Raw genomic sequence first — 27741 nt, forward strand, 5'->3', positions numbered from 1 at the left:
TTTTTTAGGGTAACTGTTCTTTAAGAAATATGTTTAGAGATAATCACACTCACTTAGTAGATGAGAGTGTTGATGGGGCCACAGAGTTTGTGGGGATATGATCTCCAAGTCATATGTGAGGCTTTGGGGTTTGGGTGTGTTTAGAGCAATAGGAGCTGTGAAGGTGAATGTTAACAAAAACCTAAATGTTAAAAAAAAAAACTTGGAGTTATCACGTACTGCCTCACAATTACTCTGAAACCCTTACTGAATATTCAGTTTATTCCCTTGTGTTTATAATTATTACTCTTTTTTAAGCAAAAAAGTTTTGAACACAGATTCCACTTCATTATTAGCTCCTGTAGAGGGGGATATAAAGGTGAGTCATCAGCAAGTGTATATAGTATGGTGAGACTCTACATAATACTATGTTTTTCTGTTTATGGAAAAACATAGTAACAGAGCAGGATCAACATGAGTTTTCTGTTCTGTGAAGTGTTTACAAAGGGTCACTAGACCTTTTGCTAGAAATTTTACAGAGGGGGCTACCTTACCTTTAAGGTAGGACTTGAATATTAATTTCAGTATTTAAGATTCTTTTATTTAAAAAAAAAAATCTGGAAAATTGTGAAGTTTTTTTTGATAGCTCCTTTTTTATGGTCATAGTATCTTGATAGACTAAAACAAATGATGTATTATTCTTGAATTTCATGTGCATTTTAGGTATGGTCTCAAGTTTAACCATGAGTTAATGGTTTATTTTCAGAATCTTCCTTACATGTTATTTTACTGGCTGTTTCTCAGTTGTGTGGATTGCCTTTTATTATATTAATAATCTCACTTTAATGCTAAATAAAACCACTTCCCATCAAATTTGATAATAAAACACTTTATTTGTGCTGCTTAATTACAGTATTCTTTTGCTTTGTTGGCCCAGTGTATTTAATTATTCTTTAGCAGGAGAGAGCTTCAGTAATTGATACTTGAGGCAGTGAAGCTGACTGGTGTATTGACTTAGCCAGAGAGCTAACAAGTCCACAGAACAACTGTTGCACTTATGTAAATTTACTGTGTGTTTCTAAGGAGACTGTTGATCCAGTATTGTTCATGCCCCACCCCCACCCCATGATGTCTTCATGATTTGGTTTGTTAAAGCCTTTTTGTTTAATGTTAATTTGTTTACCTGTGGTACAGAGTCTTTTTTCTTTCACTTTTTAACAATTTCCTTCTGTTGATCATCTATAGTCACTCATCCAAATAAGCTTTCCATCATTTATTTTTTAGAGTCTTCATTCTGCTTATCTTCCATCTATCTCTTAAACTATAATCTCTTATCATAGCCGTTAGACCTTTTGAGAGTGAGGTGGAATAAAATATGCCCCTTTGGCATGTTGATTATTTTGAATTAAAAATACTTAATAAACAGCCAGGGACTTCCCTGGTGGTCCAGTGGCTAAGACTCCGTGCTCCCAATGCAGGGGGCCCGGCTTCAATCCCTGGTCAGGGAACTAGATCCCACATGCCGCAACTAAACATCGCGCATGCCGCAACTAAAAGATCCTGCATACCTGCAAGTAAAAGATCGTGCATGCTGCAACTAAAGATCCCAACGTGCTGCAACTAAGACCCGGCGCAGCCAAATAAATATATAAATAAATAAATATTAAAAAAAAAAAAAAGAGGAAAGAAACAGCTGGTGCAAGAAGGACACTGACCCTCCTTGGTCCCCCTGAAAGTAGGAAATAAATCTCTCATGTGAAAGTATCCTCCTTATACTAGGAGAGTAGAAGGCATCCTTATCACCAGAGATAGGAAATTCAAGGCAGAGAAGGGTGACTAAACAAACTTTGTTACTTCTTTATTAATTTGCTACCCCAAGCCCCAGACCCTTTGTTTTGTCAAATCTTCACAAATAATTGTTTCTTTGTCTAAAAGGTATAAAAACTGCATGCTTTTGTCACTTCTTGGAGTCTCATATCTTTATGAGCTCCTGTATATATGAAATTAAATTTTGTTTTTTCTCCTGTTATTCTGTCTCATGTCAGCTTAATTATTAGACCAGCCAAAGAACCTAAAAGGGAAGAAGGCAAAAGTTTTCCTCCCCTACTAGACACTCAGTTTTACCTAGGTCTGCATTGCTTTTCCTTGACTATAATGGAAAATTACTTTTCACACACTTAGGATATAACTATTAAGCATAATTTTCAGAAATACTTTTTGTTTTATATTGAAGTAGTCTGTAATTATAGGCAGTGTTGTGTTTTCAGGAGAAAGAATTTATGTCTAGGAAAGAAAAGTTTTTTTTTTTTTTTTTAAAGAAGGGAATCTTTAACAGAACTGATTGTGTTTTTCTCACTTTTTACAAAGCTTACAAAGTAATATGACTCTTGGGATTTGAACTTTATAATATTTAAAAACCTTTATTTTCTGTAATTTGAAAATGAATCCTTGGGGGAAAAAAGCTTAGCCAGTAAATTTTGATTATCAGAATATTTTTTTTATGACTGCATTTTCAAATGTAAGCTCTTTTTTCTCTTTTGTTTATCATATCCTGAAATTATTAGGGTCAAAAAGTTACCAGTTTTTTTAAAGTATCATAATTATTTGAGATGTGTGTTGTTTATTCTGTATGTTAAATGGTAAACCCCATCTCTGATATGAAACAATTTCTAGATGTGAAACTTTTGGATCAAATATTTTAATTTTTCTTATTGCGTAATAAGACAATAAAAATAAAAATAGGCATTCCAGCACTTCACTGGATACTATAGGGTTTGCGTTATTCATGCATTATTTTAGGCATATTCTTTTTGAAAGCTCTTCCTGTTACTATTGAAAGATCTAGTAGAATTATCAGACTTAAATGATTTTAGTTTGAAGACTCTAATGTTAACCATTTCCTTATTATAATAGTTTATATTTTGTGTGGAAACATTGAATGTGACAGTTAAGATGTTGCATTAATTTACTTAGTATGCCATATAAATTTAAGTTAGTTTTTCCAGTTTTTCTATGTTTGACTATTTGATCATATTTTTAGACTAAATTTTTCTTTTACAGTTAGAAATCCAAATGGTAATTTAGAGGTGAAGAATAAAGTTTTAAAAAAATCCGTTAAATGAATAGTTTTATTATATTTGCTCTACTGATTCATCATTTTTCCATGAGAGGAATTAGGCCAACTGCGAAGTTAGGGAACACAGTCCACGAAAGACTCCCCTCACTTCTGACAGAATTTGTAAGTTCTGGGGGTTTCCAAAACCACCCTCTGGTCCCACAATTTGCTAGAAGAACTTACAGAACTCACTGAAAGCTTTTGTACTCTTCATTACTGGTTATTACAGGGAAAGGATATAGATTTGAATCAGCCAAGGGAAGGAACACATAGGGCAGAAGTCTGGGGAAGTATCAAACACAGAGCTTCCTTTGTCTTCTCCCTATGGTGTCAGGACACATTACTTTCCCAGCATCAGTGTGTGACAGTACTCATGGAGTCAAACCGGGATGCTTACCGTGCTTTGGTGATTACATTTTTATTGAGGGGCTCCTTTATGTAAGCATACTTGATTGCTCTTGAGGCTGATCTTAGTTAAGTCTCCTCCAGCCCCTCCAGGCGTGTGGTCCACCCTGACTCTAGGACTGTCTGGTGACCCAAAGCCCCTCGAGTTAAAAAAAAAAAAAAAGACACTTTCTCAGGCATGACCTTACAGGGGTTTAGAGATTACCTCCCAGAAGGAGAGGGCAAAAGCCAGACCTCTCTTTGAACAGGGTTAAATTCTTTACTTCTACAGACTGTGAGCCAAACTCTGAGTAGTATTAAAATGTCCAGAGCTAGAGTCATGTGCCAACTCTAACAATATTTGAAAGACCTCTATAGAAGTAAAAATGCTTCTTATTAGTCACTTGTAGTGTAGTAGGAACTTGAAGTTACAGTATACTGTTAAGCAGAAATTTGAGATTTCTTGCAGTTTTACCATCTTTTACCTTCACTCAAAAAGAAAAAAATTGTCTCTTTTACTTCTTAATATTTATTCTATGGATAGAATATAAAATATGGAAAATGCTATATTCTAAATTAATACAGCATAACTTATGGTATCAATAAATTACAAGTGATGCTAATATTTAGTAATAGGGGAATAGTTAGTATGCAATTATAGATTTTAAGAATCCATTAAAAATAATTATGATGGAGACTGTAACAAGGTGACAAAAGCTTATCAAGGATTACAGAGAGGAACATAGATTCATATTATAACTTTGTACAGTGCATATTAAGATAAAACAGAACTATCAAAATGAAAAATGATCTAGCTAATTAACATCTACAGGTCTTTTCCTGAGATAATTGGATAAGTATGCAAAGATGCTTAAATGAGGATGGTTATAGTGAAAAATTTGACCTCCTTTTTCTCTATAAACAAATATCATCAGTGTTCTGCAGGAAAAGTTCTAATGCCCACATGCTTTATTCTTCCTCATTCTCAAAGGTTAATCATAAATGGGACTTTATTAAATCTCTTTTGCAATCCTGTACATTTTGATTTTATTAAAATCCAGTCTTTTATCAATTCATCTGACAGAAGGAAATTTCCTTTTTGTTAGTATCAAAAAGTTTTTTTGTTTCTAAAACTTTAGAAAGTTTCCTTTATTGAAAGAATATCTTTCACATTTAGGAGATTGCTGTTCAATACTAATTACATTGCATACATATAACTATTGGCATATATAGCTTTTGAAGAGGATTGAGTAATGAATCATTAGTATTTATTTGCCACTGTTTAATGAGAGGTGTGTATATTAGAAATATCAATCCTCGGAGCAACCTATGAGTATGGGTACCATTATGACCCTCATTTTGCAGGTGAACAAACTGAGCCTTAGAGAGGTTAAATAATATGTAGTATAATATAAAGGTAAGTTTGTGGAGCATTTTCAAACCTAGATCTGGTCTGCTCCAGAAGACTACATTTGAAACTGCTCTACTATTACGCTTCTGTGTTCATTACAGCATCTGTTTATAGTAGTTCTCAGTTGGCTACACGTTAGAGCTTTGGAAATACAGGTGCTCAAACCTCAGCCCAGAGCTACTGATTAAGAATCTGTGGGGTAGGACCTGGTATATAGTATTTATTTTAAACTTGGATATGTGATTGTAGTCTATAGCCAAGGCAGAGAGCCATTATATTGTACCTGACACTATGCTATAGGGCATGGGGGAATATAATGAAGTATAAGGCACAATAATAGACCTCAAAGTAGCTGGGAAAAAACTGTGTACATATTTGACAAAATGTGTGATATTGATAGTTATATACATAGGAAGAATATATTATGTTAAGTGTACTAAAACCTAGAATCTTGCACATTTTAATGTTGAAAGACAATCAAAATTCAGTTCAATCTCTTCACTTTGGGGTTGAAAAATTTTCCAGATGTGGTATTAATTATCTCTGACCAGTAGGTAGGACTGGATATGTTGTGAAGAGACAGTGTTTGAGGCAGGAGAATAGCATAAAAAGTAGCCGAAATAAAGATGATGTATTTGGGGAAAATTACAAGACAGGAGTGTTATTGTGAGTAGGAGGTCCAGATTAGAAGGAGCTTTTAATCACCATCACAATACATTTAGACTTGATTCAATAAGCAACAAGGAATAATTTCACTTTAATAGTTGATTGGAGATGTATTTGTTAGGAAATTAGGTAACAGAGTTTATTGAATGAGATAGAAACAGAAAGAACCATGAGTAACTCATTTCTCCTCATATTGAAACTGAAATGGCATGTGTACATTAAGAAGACCACAACTTTTTGGATTCTTAGCTGGCAAGCCTTGTCTGGGGCAGACCTGTGTTAACAGTTTAACACCTTCTCTAGATGCCTTTTAAGTAATCTCGTGTAACTCCAAGAAAGTGCTTTCCTGAAAATTTGTTCTTTCCAGCTTTTTGATAATGAAATTATAGAGTAAGAGTTGGTTCCTCTCAGCAGGTAACTTCTTTGGAGGGTGGAAATAGTTTTGCACTTTTGGTTCTCTTATTCTCTCTTTGAAACATCTGACTTTTGTGACACTTTTATTCTTGTTTTTCACAGATCTGTCTTTTAACTCCTTTGGTAGAATTCTCATTTGTCTCTCCCTTGAGCTGTTGTATCGCTTTGTATTTTGTTTAGGAGAGACTATAATATTTTCCTAAAAACTTTTTTCATTTTACAAAGAACCATTTACTCATAACATAAAGTTGTGTCATTTTTCTGTTATATGTTATCTTTTGATTCCTTCCTTTTCTTTATGTATAGATTCCCATAAGGAACTCCTGTGGTTGTTCTTTGAATGTTGTTTGTTTTTGGAGGGACACCTTCTGGACCACCATTGTATAGAAGGAGAGTGTGAGAGATGAGCTCTGAGAATGAGCTGTGGTAATTGACAGCTTGACCAGTCTTTTCCTATCCACTCTTGAGGGTTGAACACAGTGATGATGGTAATGACTATTCTAGGCTGGCAACAAGTCTTTCAAGTCAGTAGGAAGCCTCTGGCTCAGAATGATGTTATCTCTTCATAGTTGTGTTTTGTTTTATTTTTAACTTTTTATTTTGAAAAAATTAGAGATTCACAGCAAGCTGTAAAGGTACTACAGAGAGGTCTTGTGTACCTTTCACAGTTTCCCCCAATCGTTACCTCTTACATACTTACACTATCAAAATAAGGGCATTGGGTTCCTGTGCATTTCTTCTGTTTGTTTTGTTACTAAAACACTGTGCCAAGCCCTGAGAGGGTTGCATCCCCCCCCACCCCGGTGTGTAACACATCTTGTGTCTCTGTAGCCTCCAGCAACTCGTATCTTTTGAACAAATCCACTTTGGCATGGGGACAACTCAGAATGCAGTTGACAAAACTGACTCTGAAGCAGGCACTATTTGAGCACGCCCCTGTAGAATACTTGTTTGCAACTTGCTGACCTCCGCTGAAGCACGTGCGTGTGTGGGCATGTGCACGTGTGTATGTGGGCTGAGCCCTGGTGGGTCTAGAAACTCTACTCGCCTCCCAAAAGCCATTCGATCCTAGGAGAAGCCCCCACTGGCCAAACTACACAGATCTGGAGGGCCTTGGGTGGACCCCAGAGGCAGGCTCGCAGTTGGAAACCAGGCGCGCTGTCGTGCTGTTGCTGGGGTCCTGAGCGCTGCCGTTCACCCCAGAGCCGACGCGGCCTTCCAGGCAGGCGCAGCCTGGCATTTGCCTCCCTGCTGCAGCCAGCTCCTGGGCTCTGCGGGATGGGCTCCGCGGCCACACGGCCACCTGCCTTCCCTGGCTCACTTTTCTACGCACAGAGGGGAGGCGTGTGCGGGCGTGAGGTGCGCCTCGGTTTATAATGTGGCTGCAGCGCCCTCACTTCCCGGCCTCAGGTGAGATGTTGATTTATTATTGCTGAGTAACTTCTCGTGATAGAAACCAAATTTCTTTTAATATATTACATATGGATGTACATACTCATGCGAAATATATGTACTTCGAGGGGATCTATTTATGTTCCATTGGGGGTCATTCTTTCCTATGAGGAGTCTCACCCGCTGCTTTGTGTGTTTGGTTAGATTCCTGGCACGTTTTGTTTCCTGTTGTTTAGTAAAGATGCTCTTTCTGGGGAAAAAAACCCAAAACAATAACAGGGTGGGATAGGGAGGGTGGGAGGGAGATGCAAGAGGGAAGAGATATGGGGATATATGTATATGTATAGCTGTTTCACTTTGTTATACAGCAGAAACTAATACCATTGTAAAGCAGTTATACTCCAATAAAGATGTTTAAAATAATAATAATAAATAAAATTTTAAAAATTTATTTAAAGGAAACAACAACAAAAAACAAGGGCATTGACATTGATACAATGCCTGTGTATAGTTTTGTTTCATTTTATTGCATGTGTAGGTTCATGTAATTCTCACCACAGAACTAATCCATCACCGCAAAGATCTCCCTCATGGTACCCTTTTATAGTCATACTATCTCTCCCAAGCTTCTCTGCCCCCTGGCAACTACTAGTCGGTTTTCCATCTTTATAATTTTGTTATTGTGAGAGAGTTATATAAATGAAATCATAGAACATGTGAGTTTTTGTGTTGAGCATGTGATCTTTTGAGATTGCTCTTTATGTTTAGTTTTTTAAGAAACCACTAAACTTTTCAGAGTGGCTGTACCATTTTACGTTCCTTTCAACAGTGTATGAGACATCCAGTTTCTTCCACATCCCTCACCTGCATTTGGCATTGTCACTATTTTTTATTTTAACTGTTCTGATAAGTATGTGGTGATGTCATGCTCTTAATTTTTATTTGAAGTGATCTCTGTGGTTTTGATTTGCATTTCCTTAGTGACTCACGATGTTGTGCATCTTTTCATGTGCTTATTGTCTGTATACTTTCTTGGAGAAATGTCTGTTCAGATCCTTTGCCTATTTTTAAATTGCATTATTTTGTCTTTTTATTATTGAGTTATAAGAGATTACGTTCTGGGTACCAGTCCCTCGTCAGATAATAGATTTGCAAATATTTTCTCCCATTTTCTGGCTTGTCTTTTCATTTTCTTGATGGTGTCCTTTGAAGTACAAAAGTTTTTATTTTTTATGAAGTTCAATTTATTTATTTTTATTAATCTATTTTTTTTCTTTTGTCACTTGTGCTTTTGTTACCAAGGAACCATTTCCTAACCCAAAGCCGCAAAGATTTACTTTTATGTTTCCTTTTAAGAGTTTTATAGTTTTACATTTATGTATACACCCTTCTTGAGTTAATTTTTGCATATGGTGTGAGAAAGGGGTCCAATTTTCATCTTTTGCAAGTAGGTACATAGTTTAGATATATAATTTAGTTTTGACTACTTTTTGAACTCTATATAAATGCAACAAAGTAGTATGTATTATTTTGTGATGGGTTTCTTAATGTGAGATTTTTGTATGTTATTGTGTAGAGCAGTAGTTGATTCTCGTTGCTGTAAATCATTGAATGAATTTACAAAGATTTGTTCATTCTATAGTTGATGACATTTGATTGTTTCCAGTTTGGTTACTAGAAATAATGCTGCTGAGAACATTCTCATATGTATAGGTGCACATAGCAGGCAATCTCTTGAGTGTATGCATAGGAATAGAATAAAAGAGATCCTAGGATATTTATATATTCAACTTTAGTATATTGAATCAATTGTACCAATTTACACTCCCACTAGCAACATATAACAGTTCTCTCACTTCACATTCTTATCAAAACTTGATATTGTCAGCCCTTTTAATATGTTTATATTTCATTGTGGTTTTAATTTGCATTCCCCGATGACCATTGAGGTTGAGCATCTTTTCATACGTTTATTGGGTGTGGTATTAGTCATTTAGATATGGTTTAGAAAAACATTTCTTGTGTACTTACAAAGTTGGTGGCTATTATGGAACTATACAGTTGTGTTTTTATTCTGGGAATCAGGCTGAAAGAGCAGCTTCTATTTGGGATATGCTCCTCTTGTTTCAGAGGGGAAAAGGAAGAAAAACGGCAGAAACTAATTCTTTCAAAAGTTCTGCTTGGATTTAGGTCATGTAGGTCATGTCCATACATACTCCATAGGCCAAAGCATAGCACAAAACTGTGCTCAAGGTCAGTGGGTCAGGGAGGTATCCTCCACTCAGAGGCATTGCAAGTCACATGGCCATAGATGGGGATGAATGGTTCTTTCACAGGAAAAGAAGGACACAAATACTCTGGAACAGTAATAAAGTATACCACTTTACTTGTGAGGTGCCTGTTCAACTCTCTTGTCATTTTCTGTTACCTTGATTTTTTTCACATCAATTCCTAGTGGGGTACCCCCCCGCCAGCCTTTCTTCTTTTTCTTAGTAAGTTCTGGGTATACAATCTTTGTTGGTTATATGTACTGCAGTATTTTCTCCCATTCTATGACTTGCCTTTTTAATCTCCTAATGATGTCTTTTGTTAATAAAATTCTTTTTTTAAAAATTGAGATATAATTGATAAATAACATTATGTTTCAGATCTACAACATAATGATTCAATATTTGTATATATTGTAAATAAAAATTATAACTTCATTTTTGTGTAGTTTATCAGTTATTTTAAATAATTGTGTTCCTTGTTTAAGAAATCTTTCCCTACCACAAGATTATGAAGATGCTTTTTTCTGTTATCTCCTAGAGTCTTTATTGTTTTGTCTTTTACGTTTGAATCTGCAGTCCACCTAGAATTAATATTTAGTTGACATTTTAACATACTCCTGCAAGTCTAGAAAAGAGCTCAAGTGATCTCTAAGTTCGTCCGTCCGTCCTTCCTTCCTTCCTTCCTTCCTTCCTTGCTGCGTTGGGTCTTTGTTGCTGCGTGCAGGCTTTCTCTAGTTGTGGTGAGCGGGGGCTACTCTTCGTTGTGGTGCAGTGGCTTCTCTTGTTGCGGAGCACGGGCTCTAGGCACACGGGCTTCAGTAGTTGTGGCGCACGGGCTTAGTTGCTCCTCAGCATGTGGGATCTTCCCGGACCAGGGATCGAACCCATGTGCCCTGCATTGGCAGGCGGATTCTTAACCACTGCGCTACCAGGGAAGTCCCTCTAAGTGGTTTCTAAGACCAAATTAATTCAGTTTACATGTAGAAAATTGATACTTGATATTGACACTACACTCATATGTGTCGAAAATATATCTATTAGTAACACATAGTTTATCAAATTCCTCATATATAAAAACATGTTGGGCATGTTTAAATTTTTACTACATTTAAAACTGCAAAAATTCACCTTTCCGTATCCACTGGCAGGCAGCTATACAAAGTCTGTCTTTGTCTGCCAATATCTGTATTTCACATATTACCTGTATTTCACATATTCTCAGGAAGACCTTTGCTTTTAGTGAGGTCATAATCCAAGTCTTTCTGGAATTTGAGATTTTCAATTTTATTTCCTCTCACGTGCGCACTTAGTTCCTTTCTCTTATTCCAAACTGTCTCTATAAACTTACGGGTGAAAGACCAAAGGGAGTAATTTCTGGATGTTTAATACAGGAATTGTTTAAATAATTGTATTTATATTACGCAAACACATTGGTGGTTTGCTTTTCTTCAGCAAAGGCTGAGGTTGTTCCCTGCAGGAGTGGTCCTTACTCCTAAACATTAAATATCTGTCGGAGCACTGTTGATGTTATAACTTTTGTAGGATAGTTTGGGGATTAGGTTTTATCATCTAGTAGACTGAAATATTTGTTCTTAAAAGTTGACCGAGCTTGGGAATTCTCTGGTGGTCCAGTGGTTAGGACTCCATGCTTCCACTGCGGGGGCCCGGGGTTTGATCCCTGGTTGGGGAGCTAAGATGTTACAAGCCGCATGGCACCGCCAAAAAAAAATTGACTGAGAGCTGAACAAACTACCATTTGAAATAGGTTGTTTTTAAATTTATACACGGTGTTTATTGTACTTCCTAGGTATAAACATTTTAATCTTGGTAAAAGACCTTATGGTTTTACAATGAAAAGGCTAGACTGACTTGTCTTTCAGCTTTGACAGTTCAACTCTGGAATTGGTCAAAACTCTTACCTGAAAAAAAGTCTAAATTACTTAAACAGTAGCTGTTTAAGAAATAGTACACATTAAAGATCATTTTAAGGATTAATGAATGAAAAAAATCACTTACTTAAAGGATTTGACCAATATAGAAATAAATTGCATCTTTGTGTTCAACTTTTAAAAATACACATCTATGAAAAAGTCAGGGAGTGCTACACAAATTATTTGCACGCAAATACTTAAAAATATACTACAGGACTTCCCTGGTGACTCAGTGGTTAAGAATCCACCTGCCAATGCAGGGGACATGAGTTCGAGCCCTAGTCTGGGAAGATCCCACATGCTGCGGAGCAGCTAAGCCCGTGCATCACAACCACTGAGCCTGTGCTCTAGAGCCCATGAGCCACAACTACTGAAGCCCGCGCCTAGAGCCCATGCTCCGCAACAAGAGAAGCTACCACAGTGAGAAGCCTGCGCACTGAAGTGAAGAGTAGTCCCCACACCGCAACTAGAGGAAGCCCACGCGCAGCAGCGAAGGCCCAACGCAGCCAAAAAAAAAAAGTCATCAGTCCTTTATAAAAATATATATATACTACAAAACTTAACATACCAAAATGTATTTAAAATATACTAAATATACTTAAAAATATACTACAAAAACACTGTCAGGATTCAACCCCTAAATATGGTTTTGATACTTCAGTTGTAACATCTCGGAGAATTGAGTTTGATTCAAAAGGGTTGTGGGATTATGCCCCCAATTATGTGATGGCAGTTCTCTTTTTTATAACAGTCATGTGGATGTTCAATAATTTTTGTTTACTATTAAGTTCACTTACAACCTTTAGATTTTATGATTCTTGAGGACTTCCCCTTAAGTGCCTTGATATTCAGATTAAGTAATATTAGCTTTTAATATTTTTAGTAGTAAATATGGACCATTATCCAAGACTTGTTTTATTAACAGAATATTGCTCTTGCTTTTCAGCGGGGATCTGATGAGCTTCTTTCTTCCGACGTCGTTAACGGACCTTTTACCATGAACAATTCCACTCGTTCTGCAGGTGTGTATGGTGAGTTTTCATTTTTTCAAAATCTGAGATGTTGTCTTTCTCTGGGTTTCAAAAATTTTTTTTTCACCATGTTCTTATTTCGCTCATCTTATAAACATGGAGTGCTATTATTTATAACAAAAACTAAAATTTGTGGCAGTGAAGTTCATATAGATGAAATTACTAGTTACAGCACTCTTAAATTTTAAGCATTAATTTGGATTTGATTAGATAATTCCTTTTTTGACTGACATTCTTTGTTACATAGTTGTGATAAAATTATCAGTAAGTTGGTGATCTAGAACTATTGAGTAAAAGAGCTAGATTTAAAAACTTGTGTTGAATGATGATGGATTTAGAGTAGAAGTATTAAAACTATAAGTTCACATGATTTTAAAAATAAATGTTCTTGAAATTTAAGGACTGTAAAATGAATTGGAGGAGTGCAGTACTTGAGAGAGAGTGAGCAGTTAGGAGGCTATTGCTATATAGGAAATCCTAGTAAGGGGGGAGAATTTGTACTATAGCAGTAGTAGTTGTGATGGAGAGAATTAGAGAACTTAACAGAAGGTGAAATAATTGATGGTAATTGGTGATTAATCGAATGTTTGAATAAGGAATTCCATTGATGATTTGTAGGTTTAGACTTAGATAATTGGATAGCTGAATTGTGGTGCCTTCATTTATATTAGAAAGTACAGGAAGAACAGGGTTGGACAATATGGCAGGTTCAGTTTTTTTTGGCCACATGGCATGTGGGATCTTAGTTCCCCGACCAGGGATCGAACCCGCACCCCCTGCATAGGAAGCACAGAGTCTTAACCACTGGACCGCCAGGGAAGTCCCCAGATTTTTATATATTGATTTGAGGATGCTCTAGGGATATCCAGATGGAAGTGTGAGATAGGTAGTGGGTTCTGGTCTCAACATCATAAAGAGAAATTTGGAAGTCAATATCATATACACTTAACAACTGAAGCCATGAGAGTGGAGAGTCTCAGAAAAGGTGAGATTTTTATCCAGATGTTTTGGTGTTATAGGGAGTTAGGGAATGAGTAGACCTCACTTTCCAGACCCTGAGTTACATGATGTTTGGGAGAGTGAACAGCCTTTATGTGAAGACCCTATAAGAGAAGTGAACCAGGTTCAGTTAAGACAAAAGATGTAAAGAAAATCCAGTGAAGAGATTAAGAATGTTTGGGAATTGGTCAGCCATGGTACATTGCTCTAGAAGACTAAATGGAAGGATTTTGTAGGCAGGACAGCAGCAGGGGGTTTGTTCATGTGGAAGTGTGAACAGGGTACTTAGAGCAGGAGATTAAAGCGGCTTTCTCAAAATTGACCTGGTGTCAGAATCACCCGGAGGGCTTGTTAAAGCACAGTTGCAGAGTCCATCCTCAGAATTTCTAATTCAGTAGATCTGGAGTGGGTCCTGAGAATTTGCATTTCCACAAGTTCGCAGGTAATGATGATGCTGCCATTTGAGGAACCACACTTTAAGAGAACCTGCTGAATGAAGGAAATGCTAGAAATCTGAAGTTCCTAAATCTGATTATCCTCTTGATCTGGTAGGCTTTTAAGAAAATTTCGGCCCTTACTCCTAGAGTTAACAGTACATCTAGGGTGGGACCCATGTGTTTGTTCTTTTTTTTATAAATTTATTTATTTTTTAATTTATTTTTGGGTGCATTGGGTCTTCGTTGCTGCGCATGGGTTTCTCTAGTTGCAGCGAGCGGGGTTAGTTGCGGTGCACGGGCTTCTCGTTGTGGTGGCCTCTCCTGCTGCAGAGTACGGGCTCTAGACACGTGGGCTTCAGCAGTTGTGGCACTCAGGCTCAGTAGTTGTAGCTCACGGGCTCCAGAGCGCAGGCTCAGTAGTTGTGGCGCACGGGCTTAGTTGCTCCGCAGCGTGTGGGATCTTCCTGGATCAGGGCTCGAACCTGTGTCCCCTGCATTGGCAGGAGGATTCTTAACCACTGTGCCACCAGGGAAGCCCTTGTTCTTATTTTTAAAACTGAGGTCAGTTTGTTTGGTCATGTTTACAAACTACTGGGATGGATGACCAGAAAGACTGACATCCTGGTTGATTGATTACTTAGGAAAAGAAGTATGAGCTGTGAGTTTAGCTGGCATCAGTAGTCTGCTGTGTTTTGCTTTTATGTTTTCAATTTCTTCTTGTATCCCATTCCATTCTAGGTTCAGTGTTTTTCTTCTTAAAGCACATCCTCTTTAGTAACTATTTCAGCAAAACTCTATAAATGGTAACCTCTTAGACTGACTAAAAATGTCTTTTTTGATATTACTATTGAATGGTAGTTAGCTATTTAGAATTCCAGGTTGACAGTTATTTTCTCTCAGTACTTTGAAGGTACTGTTTTATTATTCTTTTGGCATCTGTTGTTGAGAAGTATTTTGTCAGTCTAGCTTATTATTTTGTAGATAGTATTAGTTCTCTGTAGTTGTTTTAACATTTTTCTCTTTAATTTTGTTCTGTGGTTTCTCTAGCTGTGTCTAGGTGTGGATCACTAGTTCTCAACCCTGGATGTTCACTAAAATAGCTTGGGAAGCTTTGAAGAAAATACAGATAACTTGACCTACTCCACACCGATTCCAAAATTACAGGAGGGGGAAGGGGGACCTAGGCACTGTTTTTAATTTGTTTCTAAAGTTTCTTAGGTGATACATGTAAGGTGCAGCCAGGGTTGAAGACCATTGCTGCAGACTTACTTTCATTTATTCTGTCTAGGAGTGACCCTACTTTCCAAAGAATTGTTTCCTTTTGGAACTCCAGTTAGACATGTATAGGACCACCTCATTTAGTCCTGCAATTGTTTTAACCTCTTACATTTACTGTCACCTTTTTCTCATTAAGGTCCTGTATTTTGGATAATTTCCTTGAAATGGTTTTCTGATTCACTCATTATTTGTTCAGCTTTGTCTAATATGCTGTTTAATCCTTCTATTGAGTAATTGATTTCAAGGCATATATTTTTCATTTTTCTCTGTTTTGATTCATTTTTAAAGATCTAGTTTTGTTGTTATTTAGAAAAACGGTATCGTGTTCTTATGGTTTCTATTGCTTTTTTCCCCTAATTTTTTAATTATTTAAAACAAAATTTTTATAGTCTCAGATTTTACAATTATGGAGTTCTTGGGGGTGCTAATATTACTGGGTTTTGTGTCTGCTAGTATTTGCTTATGGTATATTATTTTTCCTTGATTCATAATTTTTGGTTGTGAGGTAATCTTTAGCTGAATTATTTTTTTCTTCTGTGAGAATCTTCAGGGAAGTTTTGTGTTTGCTCTGCTAGACTTGCTAGGGTATCACCAGCACCTAACATGTCCTAATGTATATGTTAATTTATTGCTTTGGGGATTCCTACCAGAAGGGAAGAGAGAATTAAAAATCCAGACATTTACATTCAAATCCATGAACAGAGATAGACTTCCTTGTTAAATACCTGTGATACGTGGAAAATTTCTAATTTTAGTTTGCCTTTTATGAGGGGATGGCCTGCTGAAGGGTTTGCCTGTTGATACCTAAAAACTTTTCTTTTTTTAGGTCACCTATACATTAAAAATACTTCTGTAATATTTGATTCAGTATTTGCAATTCTCTAAAAGCTTCAAAAACTAAAGATTTTGGTACTCCATTCCTTGACTTCTTTTATAAATATTTCTAATTGATTTTAAACAAATTGTGTCAGAAAGTTTTTAGGGTTCGTTTATAAACAAGTTAAATCCCTTTGTAAGTTACTTAAGTAGTTCTTCAAAGACACAAATAATTTAAAAAATCACATTGATAATGCATAGCTAAAAGAAAGCCATGTATTGTGTTGAAAGATCTTTTTTGTATTCAGTATAGTCTTCATCACAAAATTTTTGTAGTTCAGTTAATCTAAATGTGGATTTTAAAATATTTGTAAAATTTGACGACTATAATTTTTCTTTCTATCTGTAGAATATTGCTTGTTTGGTGTAACAAGTTATGTGTGCACCAAATCGATTGCAGATACATATCTACTTCATGGGACTGTCAGAACACTGTTTTTGCCATGACATCTTGCTGCACCAAAATTTATATTTGTATTTTTACCCCAAAGAAGTTTTATTTTTAGTTGAGTTTTTTAAACTGAATTTCCATTAGTGTCACACATTTCACTTTTGATAGAATGACTTCCCAAAAACTTTCCTTTTATTCCATTGAAAGTATTTAATATTATACCATTATTGGGTAATAACTGATTTTCTAATGTTAGCAGATGATGATAAAACTGATGTAATTTAACTGTTTGCAAAGTTCTGTTAGTGGTGTCAACATATTAACACCTGACACTTTATTGTTTACACATGGAGAAGAAACTTTGCAAATTAATTCAGAATTACAGATTTATGGATTTACTATAAGATATAAAATGGAATGATTATAAACAGAATTGTATTTCGTGTGTAACTGGCCTGTAATTCCCACATTTTCCACAGACTGGCAGCCTGGCAGCCAAATGAATAGCATAGGTAGCAGGTTGAATACTGATGGAAGGAGTTAGGAGCTATCCTTAGCTACTTGTGTCCCACTGCATTTCTTCTCTTGTTTTAAAATTTTTTTTAAAATTTTAAAAAATTTTTAAAAATTTCTTTTCAAATTGTTTTCTTTTTTTTTTCTCTTTGGCTATGTTGGGTCTTTGTTGCTGCATGCGGGTTTTCTCTAGCTGTGGCAAGCAGAGGCTACTCTTCATTGCGGTGTGCGGGCTTCTCATTGCAGGGGCTTCTCTTGTTGCAGAGCACAGGCTCTAGGCACACAGGCTTCAGTAATTGCAGCATGCGGGCTCAGTAGTTGCCGCGCGCGGGCTTTAGGGCATGTGGGCTTCAGTAGTTGTGGCACGTGGGCTCAGTAGTTGTGGCCTGCGGGCTCTAGAGTGCAGGCCCAGTAGTTGTGGCTCATGGGCTTAGCTGCTCTGCGGCATGTGGGATCTTCCCAGACCAGGGCTCAAACCCATGTCCCCTGCATTGGCAGGCAGATTCTTAACCACTGCGCCACCAGGGAAGTCCCCACTGCCACTGCATTTCTTTTCTTTTTTCTTCCTTCCTTCCTTCCTTCCTTCCTCCCTTCCTTCCTCCCTCCCTCCCTCCCTTCTTCCCTTCTTTCCTTTTTAAATCAAAGACTCTGTGTGTTGTCTGTGAAAAAGTCATGAAGAGATTCCGTCTCACTGGTTAACATTGGTTAACATTCAGATTTAATCACTGTACATGTGGTTTATAAACTACTAGAGGAGACCATGGCAAAAACTGGAAGTTAAAAAAATCAATTGGATCTACTAAGCCTATTCTAGCTTATTTCAATGCAACTGTTAATAATTTTTTTTCAAAAGAGAAGATGTTAAACTGTACAGGTTGCTAGAACAATGATGCCAAATTGTGACTGTCCCAGGCAAACTGGTCGTTCTGCTTAGATATTAATATTCCTTAAGAATGTCTCTTAGCCTATAATGGACATATGAACTTTAAATTATTTTGTGTAGTTCTAAAACAGCCCCTCATTCCCCATTCTTTCCCCACAAGATCTTAGGGATTCTGAAATGTTGATCTTTTTGTATAATTATTTTTCCATCTGGGAATATGGCATGTGAGTCCATGGTTTTAGGTCTTATTTTATGTCCTTTGGTAATTATGAAAATGTTTTATACTTTTCTACATAAATCATATGCTTTTCCTCCTAAATTTAATCTTAGGAATTACGGCAGAGATTGTTTGTTGGGTACCCCAATACTTTCTATTTTCTTTAGCAACAGAGCTCTAATTTTTATCTGGGCACATTGCCACCCAGATTAAATGACTGCTTTTCCAGTCTTCCTTATAGCTAGGTGTGGTCATGTGATTTTAAGTGCTGTCTAACGAGATATAAGTGGAAGTGTTACTTCTGGGGCATCTCTGCATGTTTTTTTCCTCTTTCATCTTGCTGCCTGTAGGAGTTCTAGCTTCCATCTGTGAGAAAAGTGCTCCAGAAACCTGCCCTTGAATCTATTGGTGAATATTAAGCCACACATACCTTACCAGTAGGGGTGGTATATCAGCTCTAGCATAAAGGCTATTCTAAACCCACCCTAACAAGACTTAAAAACAAGCTCCAAAACAATTACCTGATCTTAAAGTAACTTAACTTTTTTCCAGAAAGGAGACTGGCACTTTAAAGGAATAAAACAATTCCAGTGCTCACAATGTTGAGCATTCAATCAAAAATTGCAACCCATAGCTAGGAGAAAAATCAGTCAACAGAAACACACCTAGAAAATAACAGATGATGAAGTTAGCAGATTTGTACTTTGGAACAGTTATTAAAGTATGTGAAAGGATTTAAAGGAAAATATCAACATAACAGGGAGAAAATGAAAGCTAAAAATCAAATAGAACTTCTAGAGATAAAATTATAATATCTAAAAAAAATGGCATGGCTGTAACAGCACTAATATTCTGTAAAAGAAATGATCAGTGAATTTAAAGACACCAATAGAAACTAAAGCACATAGACCAAAAAAAAAAAAAAAAAAGACTGAAAAAGAAATGAACAGAGCCTTAATAACCTGTAGAACAAAATTAAGTGATCTAAACATATGTATAATTGAAGTTCCAGAAAAAAAGTTGGGGGTGGGGAAACATATATCTGAAGAAATAATGACTGAAAATACTCCAGATATGGTGGAAACTGTAAAGCCACATATCCAAGAAGTTCGGTGAACCACAGGCAGGATAAACACAGTGAAAACCACACCAAATCTCCTCATAATCAAATTGCTGAAAACCAGGAATGCAGAACAAATCTTAAAAGTAGCCAGAGGAAAAAAGTCACATTTATTCAGAGAAACAAAGATAAGAGTAATGAGAGAGTGCTTGTCTGAAACTGTGCAAACCAGAAGACAATGGAGCAACATCTTTAAAGTACTGAAGATAAATACAATGAAACTGAAATTCTATATCCAGTTAAAATATTTTTCAAAAATAAAGTTAAAATAAAGCCTTCTTTGAGGCACACAAGAGCTGAGCGCATTTGTTAGTAACAGACTTACATTTTATGAAATGGAAAAGGAAATTCCTCAGACTTGAGGAAAATGATACCAGGTGGAAACTTGGGTCTACACAAAGTGGTAAATATGTGGATATGTGACTTTTCTTTCTCATTTTTTTGGTTAATTTAAAAGATAATTGAGGGATTCTGGGAAGATGGTAGAGTAAGAAGCACCAGGAGTCTGTCTTTCCACCTAGACAACAATTGTACTGGCAGAATCTGTCTATAGCTAATTTGGAACTCTGGAGTCTTTTGAAGGCTTGCAAGTTCCAGGGGAAGACTTGGAAGGTAAATTGTGGTTAATTTTGGTCAATTTTAGCTCTTAGCGCAGTAGCAGCTACCCATCCCTCACCCTCAGTCACATGGCAGGCAACTGTGTGGTTCCAGAGCAGCTTACAAATAGGAGCCAGGGTAGGCAAAAAGGACCTTGTCCTTCAACTTCAAGGGGTCTGTGCTCTGATTGCTGATTGCTTCTTCTGATCATGCAGGTACAGACAAAGAGGTAGGCAGCCATTGTTCTTGCATCTCCCCCTATTGTTGCAAGCCAGCACGCCCCACTCCCAATATATGTGACTTCCAGAGCATGTGAAGGGCTGGTGCTTTCCACACCCTCCTCCCCTTCATTTTCCCTTTTTTCCCCTTTTGGGAGCCAAATATTGAAGACTAGGACATTAAAAAACAGCTGCATCTACAGGGAAAATTAGAATGTGATAGCGCATGCCCAGGAAAAGGCTCAGAAGACACCTGGGAAGAACTTAAATTTACACCTCAAGCTGATCCTTGGCGTAAACACAGTCTAAAACAATCAGAAACAATAAAAACAATAACACAAATGAGAAAACCCTTAGAAAGGGGAAGAATCTGATTTCCAGAGTTACCACATTCCCAAATTTGATGAAAAACATGAATATAAACATCCAAGAAGCTTAATGAACTCCAAGTAAGATGAATTCAATGAGACCCACACTGAGACAGCTTTATAATCAAACTTTGAAAAGTCAGACAAAGAGAGAATCCTGAAAGTATCAAGAGAGAATCAACTTATCACATACAGGGGATCCTCAATAAGAATATGACCAGATTTCTCTTTGGGAACTTTGGACAGAAGTCAGTGGGCCAATATATTCAAAGTGCTAAAAGAATAAAACTGTCAACCAAGTATCCTATGTTTGGTAAATTTTTCTTTCAAAAGTGAGAGAGAAATTCCCAGATGAGCAAAAACTGAAGGATTTTATTACCACTAGATCTGCCCTGCAAGAAATATTCAAAGGAGTCCTTTAGGGTGAAATGAAAGGACACCAGACAGTAGCTCACAGCCATATGAAGAAATAAAGATCTCATATGAAGAAATAAAGATCTCAGTGAAGGCCCTTATAAAAGCCAATATTATTCTAACAATGGTTTGTTATCTACTTTTTGTTTTCTGCAGATTTAAGGGGCTAATACATTTTTTAAAAATTATTAATCTAAAAGCTACCAAGTGACTTGGTTTGTAACTCCACATTTTGTTTTCTAAATAATTTAGGAGACTCATGCATTAAAGAATTGTTAGTTTGTGTTTCTGGGCACACATTGTATAAAGATGTAATTTTGTGATAATAACGGAAAGGGGTGGGGACAGAGCTGTAAAGGAGCAGAGTTTTTGTATGTTATTGAAGTTAAGCTGGTCTAAATTCAAATTAAAGTGTTATAACTTTAGGATGTTAAATGTAATCCCCATGGTAACCACAAAGAAAATAGCTATATGATATGCACGAAAGGAAATAAGAAAGAATACTTAGAGTAGTCAGAATCTTAGAGACAGAATAGAATGGTGGTTGCTAGGGGCTGGAAGAAGGGAGGAATAGGGAACTACTTTTTAATGGGTATAGAGTTTCTGTTTTACAAGGTGAAAAGTGCTATGGAGATAGATGGTGGTGATAGTTACACATTATGAATGTGTTTAACACCACTGAATTCTACGTTTAAAAATAGTTAAGATAGCGAATTTTATGTTATGTGTATTATATACCACAGTAAAAAATTATTTGAAAAAAAAGTATAGAATGCTCTCTATGGAAAGCTCCATAAGACACAATAAGTGAATAAAATAAGATACAAAAAGAAAAAAAGGCAATTGACTATTTAAAGCAAGATAATATTAATATATTTGGGGAGTTATAGCATATGTGAAAAGTATAATATATGATAGTAACACAAAGGATATGATAAGGGAAATAGACATATACTTTGAAAAGTTCTTACATAATACCTAGGTGTTATAATATTATTTTAAGGTAGACTGGGGTAAGTTAAAGATATGAATTGTCAATTTAACCCCAGAGCAGTCGCTTAAAAAAAAGTAAACAAAAAAAGTAAAGATTATAATTAAAAAGCAGAGATTATCTGCCATTTATGTGCATTTTTTTTTTTTTTTTAATGGGACTATGGTTTTATTTTTTTTAAAAAATTTTATATGCTCCAAATATTTTAGTTGGAAATTTTCACTAGAAGTAGGAAAACAAAAAACAGTAAGCAACAGCAGCACGAATACATAATGCATATTTTAACTGTGGATACATTAAATGTATGTTAATGTAATACTTCCATAACATGATAGCTCATATTGTGTTAAAAAAAAAATAATACAAGGAGGTGATACTAGAGAACTATGGAATCCTGTATTCTGTGGCAGAAGGGGTATCCTTATGGGAGTCAGAAAAGGAGCCCTGGAAGGTGCAGAGAGAAAAGTGACAAGCAATCTAAAACTAGCATATAAGCCAGCTGTGGGTTTTTAAAAAATGGCATTAAAATTAATCTCCCACTTTAATGAACATCAGAGAATTCCCAGGGGGATTGATTGTAAAGGCAGGAATGTAAATTTTATTGTGGGGTTTTAGCCAGTGACTCTCACCTCACTCTACTGTATGCAAACAAATAAGGGAAAGTCTTCACTCATGATCTGGACCTTAATCAGCATCAAACAATTCACAGTAGCCAGAAACCCTATAAATGCAGCAAAGTAGACAAGCCTTTAACTAAGTCTCAAAGCCTAGATAACATGAGAAAATTCATAGTGGAAAAGAACCATACAAATTTAAGGATTATGAAAAATCCTTTAACAGAGTTTAAGTTTTAGTAACCATCAAAGAGTTCAAAATGGAGAGAAACTCCAAGTGTAATAAATGCTACAAGGTCTTTAGGTTATCACTTACCCATTAGTAAGGCCCACACTGGAGAGAAACCCTTTAAATGGGATCAAAATGAGAATTTCTTAGGTAGTGATTCATTGTTTAATTCAGCATCAAAACTTCCATAAGAAAGAGAAACTTCATGAATATACTGAATGTGCAATGGCACATTGAATAGTATTCAACCAGAGGGGTAGACCCAAATGCTGAAGTAGACAGGTGCTTAGAGGTGCCTTCCCAACCACCCTAAATAAAACAGCACCCCTCTCGAGTCACACTAGCCCCATGCCCTGCTTTATTCTTCCTAGCACTCATCACTCACCAAGCTACACATTTATTTCTTAAAATGTGTTAACTTCCTCCACTAAAAAACAAACTCCGGTGTTTTACAAAGCTATATACTCAGTGCCTAGGATAAAACCTAGCATGTAATAGGCACGTAATAGTTGTTGATGAGTGAATTATAGTAATTATAATACTTTCCTTATGTGGAGTATTTGGTATCCTGAAGTTAATCCATTCTAAATGGAACAGAACTTACATAGCAGGCTTTAACACATACAAAAATGTACTGCCCATTGTTTTGTTAATACATCACAGTAAAAAGCATTGTAACTGGGCTTCCCTGGTGGTGCAGTGGCCGAGAGTCTGCCTGCCAATGCAGGGGACACGGGCCCGAGCCCTGGTCCGGGAGGATCCCACATGCCGCGGAGCGGCCGGGCCCGTGAGCCACAACCGCTGAGCCCGCACGCCTGGAGCCTGTGCTCCGCAAAAAGAGAGGCCGCGGTGGTGAGAGGCCCGCGCATCACGATGAAGAGTGGCCCCCGCTTGCCGCAACTAGAGAAAGCCTAGTTAGTGTGATGCTGAAAGAAGTTTAAAATTTGTTTTGCATTTGTTGTATTCCATTCTTGTTCTTTCAGGGGTCCTTCGCACACAGATACATACTTTTTCAAAATTTTTTCTCCTACTTCTCGGAAATCCAAAGGTTCTTTGTGTGTAGCGTAGCTTGCTCCAGAAACACCAGTATCCACTTCATGATTTTCTGGCTGTTGATCTGCACAATGCTTCAATCCCCAGTAACACATTTCTCCACTGTACATCATAGCCAGCAAATGAATGTCACTAAATATTCCTTCACTCAGTAATTTAGCTGTGTCTAGGTCTTGGAAAGAAACTCCTTCATTTAACTGGATGGGACACCGAAAATTCAGCATCTGTAGCAAGTAACTGATTCCATCAACAAGGTACTTTTTAAGCAAGCTAGATTTTCTTGTGAGCCATTCTCTCCTTTTGGTCAGAGAATGACAATACATGTAGAGTAGGGCTCCTCGTCTCCAAGAGAGACATTCCAGGAGTTCATCCCCAAGCAAATCGCAGTGTTTCGGATGCATATTATTTTCTTTAACCAAAATTTCTGGTTCTGAAAGAAAACTGATCAACTCTTTTACTTTTTGTGAAGAATCTTCAGGAAAATCTTCATCTACTAGCTTGTTCTCCTCAAAATACGTCATGTCCAAAATAGCCTGTGTGTAAAGTTCAAGAAGATTTGATGGATTTGAACATTCTTTGTCTTCTCCACACAGAAGTTTCAATTTTTCTAGAGCTGCAGAGGCCCGAATTAAAAAGTGATCATCTTCGCCGGCGGCTTCACTGAGTTGTTGTATGTGGGCCTGAGCCAGGTCCCCGAGCTCCTCCACTCGCCTCACCACACTGGAGCCTGAGGCCGCCATGGCCACAACGGGCCTATGTGCATGTTTTATGTGTGACATATTATGTTTTCTTGATAAATTGATCCCTTTATCATTATGAAATGTCTCTCTTTATCCCTGGTGATATTCCTTTTCCTGAAGTCTACTTTGTCTGATATTAGTACAGCCACTCCAGCTTTCTTGTGATTAGGGTTTACATATTTATGTTTTTTCATCCTTTTACTTTTAACCTGGATTTTATATTTTAAATGGGTTTCTTATTCACACCTTATAATTGTTTTGCTTTTATCCAGACCATAATCTCTGCCTTTCAATTGGAATCTTTATGCCAGTTTCACTTAATATAATTATTGATGTAGTTGGGTTTAAGTCTTTTTTTTTGGCCATGCGGTATGCAGGATCTTAGTTCCCCAGCCAGGGATTGTATCCGCACCCCACTAAGTCTTCCATCTTGCTATTTATTTCCTATTTGTCCCGTATATTTTGTTCTGTTTTTCCTTTGTTTCCTGGCTTTCTTTAGATTATTTTTTATATTCCATTTTATTTGTCATTTATTACTTTGTATTCCATTTATTTATATTTCTTAATAAATATATGTATCCTAAATATATATATTCACCTAATTACAGAGCTTCAGAATACATAAAGTAAAACTAATAGAACTAAACAGAGAAATAGACAAATCCACAATTACAGCTGGAGATTTCAACACTCCTCTTTCAGTAATTGATAGTGTAGTAGATAAAAATCAATAAGGATCCAGAGCAGGCATTAGCAAACTCTGCCCTGTGGGCCAGATCCATTCCATTGCCCATTTTTGTATTGCCCATGAGCTAAGATTGATTTTTACATTTTTGTTTAAAAAAACATTTATTTATGTATTTATTTATGTATGTATGTATGTATTTCGCTCTGCCTGGTCTTTGTTGCGGCATGCAGGATCTTTGTTGCAGCACACGGGATCTTTAGTTGCAGCACGCGAACTCTTAGTTGCAGCATGTGGGATCTAGTTCCCTGACCAGGGATCAAACCCAGGCCCCCTACATTGGGAGCGCAGAGTCTTAGCCTCTGGACCACCAGGGAAGTCCTGATTTTTACATTTTAAATGGTGAAAAGCACAAAGAATATTTTCTGATACATGAAAATTTTCTGATACATGAAAATTTTCTGATACATGAAACTTATATGAAATTAAATTTCACTGTCTATATATAAAACTTTATTTGAACACAGTCATACTTATTTATTGGCTTGGCCAAAAAGTTCGTTCAGGTTTTTCTGCAAGATGTCATCTATGGCTGCTTTCATGTTACAACTGCAGAGATGAATAGTTGGTTCAGAGCCTGTATGGCCCACAAAGTCTAAAATATTTACGTGTCCCTTTAGAAGAAGTTTGTAGATCACCTAATATAGAAGTTTTCAACACTATCAACCAGCTTGACCTCGTTGACATATGGAACAGTCTCCCGCACACCATCAGCATACATATTCTTTTCAAGTTCACATGAAATGGTCAGCAAGGTAAAAACTGTATGCTGGGTCCTTGAGTCTCAGTAAATATGAATGCATTAAAATTATGCATTAGAATTGTATTAGCAGTTTTAAGAAATGATCCTCAAATATGTGAGAAAAAAATCTCCAGTTGCTTGGAAAAAGAAAGTAACACTTAATCCATGGATCACATAAGAAGTCACAAGGGAAATTAGAAGATATTTTGAAGTGAATTAATATGAAAACACAACTTACTAAAGTTTGTAGGGTTCAGCTAGAGCTGTTCTTAGAAGGAAATTTACAGCTTTAAATATTTTATTAGAAAAAAGTCTACAATGAATGATCTAAGCTTCTAAGTGTAGTATAAGAAGAGCAAATTAAACCCCAAGTAAATAGAAAAGAAAATATTAAATATGAAAACAAAAGTTAATGACATAGAAAATGAGGATTAATGAAACCAATAGCTGTTTTTTTAATAGATCAATAAAATTAATAAACCTCTAGGTAGGTTTATTAAAAAAAAGAAATTACCAATATCAAGAACTATCCTGTAGACATTAAAAAGATATTGTTATGGACTGAATGTTTGTGTACCCCCAAAATTCATATGTTTAAGCCCTAACCCCCAGTGTGATGATATTTGGAGATGGGGCCTTTGGAGTGGGGCCCTCACTGGGATTAATGTCTTTATAAGAAGAGATGCCAAAGAGCTTGCTTTTTCCCTCCACCCCTGCCATGTGAGGACCATGTGAAAAGGTGGCTGTCTATAAGCCAGGAAGAATCCTCACTAGAAAGTGACCACGCTGACCCTTGATTTTGGACTTCTAGTCTCCAGAACTGTGAAAAAGTAAATTTGTATTGTTTAAGCCACTCTGTCTATCGTATTTTGTTATGGTGTCCTGAGCAGGCTAAGATAGATATCAAGTGAATATTGTGAACAATTTTAAGCCAATAAGTTTGACAGTTTAGATGAAGTGGACCAATTCCTTGAAAAACACAGGTGCAAAAGAAATAGAAAACCTAAATAGCCCTGTACTTGTTTTAAAAATCAAATTGATAATGAAAAAGTCCAGGTTCAATGGTTTTTTGTGGTCATATGGGTTATTTGTCAAAGGTTGTCATACTCTGCATTTAAAATGCAGGTGGATTTTACTATACCTAAAGAATACCCTAATAAAGTTGAATTTTTAAAAAGATCCATATTTCTAGGATAGTTTTCTTGGTAGATCCCTTCAGTTTTGAGATGGGAATATATGAATTTTTAAAAAGCCTCTTCCACTTATCCCTTTGGAACATAATTAATATGTAGTAGGCATTCAGGACTTTTCATTATATTCAAAAAATACAAGATTTATGCAAGCTAAGTATTTTGAATGCTTATTTTCATAATACAATTTTGGGAAAGTCTGTGATGTATCCTTTTGTACAGGGAATAATTTGTCAAAGTTATGTATTCAGTGCATTGCAATTTTCTTGTTTCCTCATTTATTAAATTATAATTCCATATAATTGCTTATATGCATTTTTCATTTTTAGATTGTTATATTTATCAAGTCTTTAGATATAACCTTTTTTGGGTCATCTAGATGAGTAGTTCTTAGGCTTTTAGATTCCACAGAATAATAAAATTTTCAATTAATTTTGAGCAATGTCAATTTTGCAAAGTAAGAACATCAAGAGAAAAAAATCCACTGTTGTCCACAATCATTATTTTAGCACCAAAAAAGTAGAAAGAACGTA

General features: G+C 36.4%; 2 protein-coding genes across 7 annotated transcripts in view; one reads left to right on the forward strand and one right to left on the reverse strand.

Moving 5' to 3' along the window:
- PTBP3 (polypyrimidine tract binding protein 3) overlaps positions 1 to 27741 on the forward strand; it is a 101541-nt gene that overhangs the window by 19246 nt on the left and 54554 nt on the right. For 3 of the 6 annotated variants that reach the window (XM_082469181.1, XM_082469178.1, XM_082469182.1), the window contains one exon: positions 12509 to 12593. In XM_082469181.1, the coding sequence (XP_082325307.1) occupies positions 12560 to 12593 (34 nt within the window). In that variant the 5' untranslated portion in view covers positions 12509 to 12559. Of the gene's footprint in view, positions 1 to 12508; positions 12594 to 27741 lie in introns of those variants that run through there. The other 3 variants (XM_082469179.1, XM_082469180.1, XM_082469183.1) reach the window with 1 other exon arrangement.
- On the reverse strand, positions 23650 to 24538 carry LOC309664175 (RAB7A-interacting MON1-CCZ1 complex subunit 1; the record flags this gene model as incomplete). The annotated part of the gene is made up of 1 exon (XM_082469243.1): positions 23650 to 24538. Exon 1 carries the CDS (start codon positions 24529 to 24531, stop codon positions 23650 to 23652), a length of 882 nt encoding a protein of 293 aa, XP_082325369.1. The 5' UTR covers positions 24532 to 24538.

This window comes from Balaenoptera physalus, assembly GCF_965194825.1.
Source record: "Balaenoptera physalus genome assembly, chromosome: 7".
Taxonomy (NCBI): Eukaryota; Metazoa; Chordata; class Mammalia; order Artiodactyla; family Balaenopteridae; genus Balaenoptera; species Balaenoptera physalus.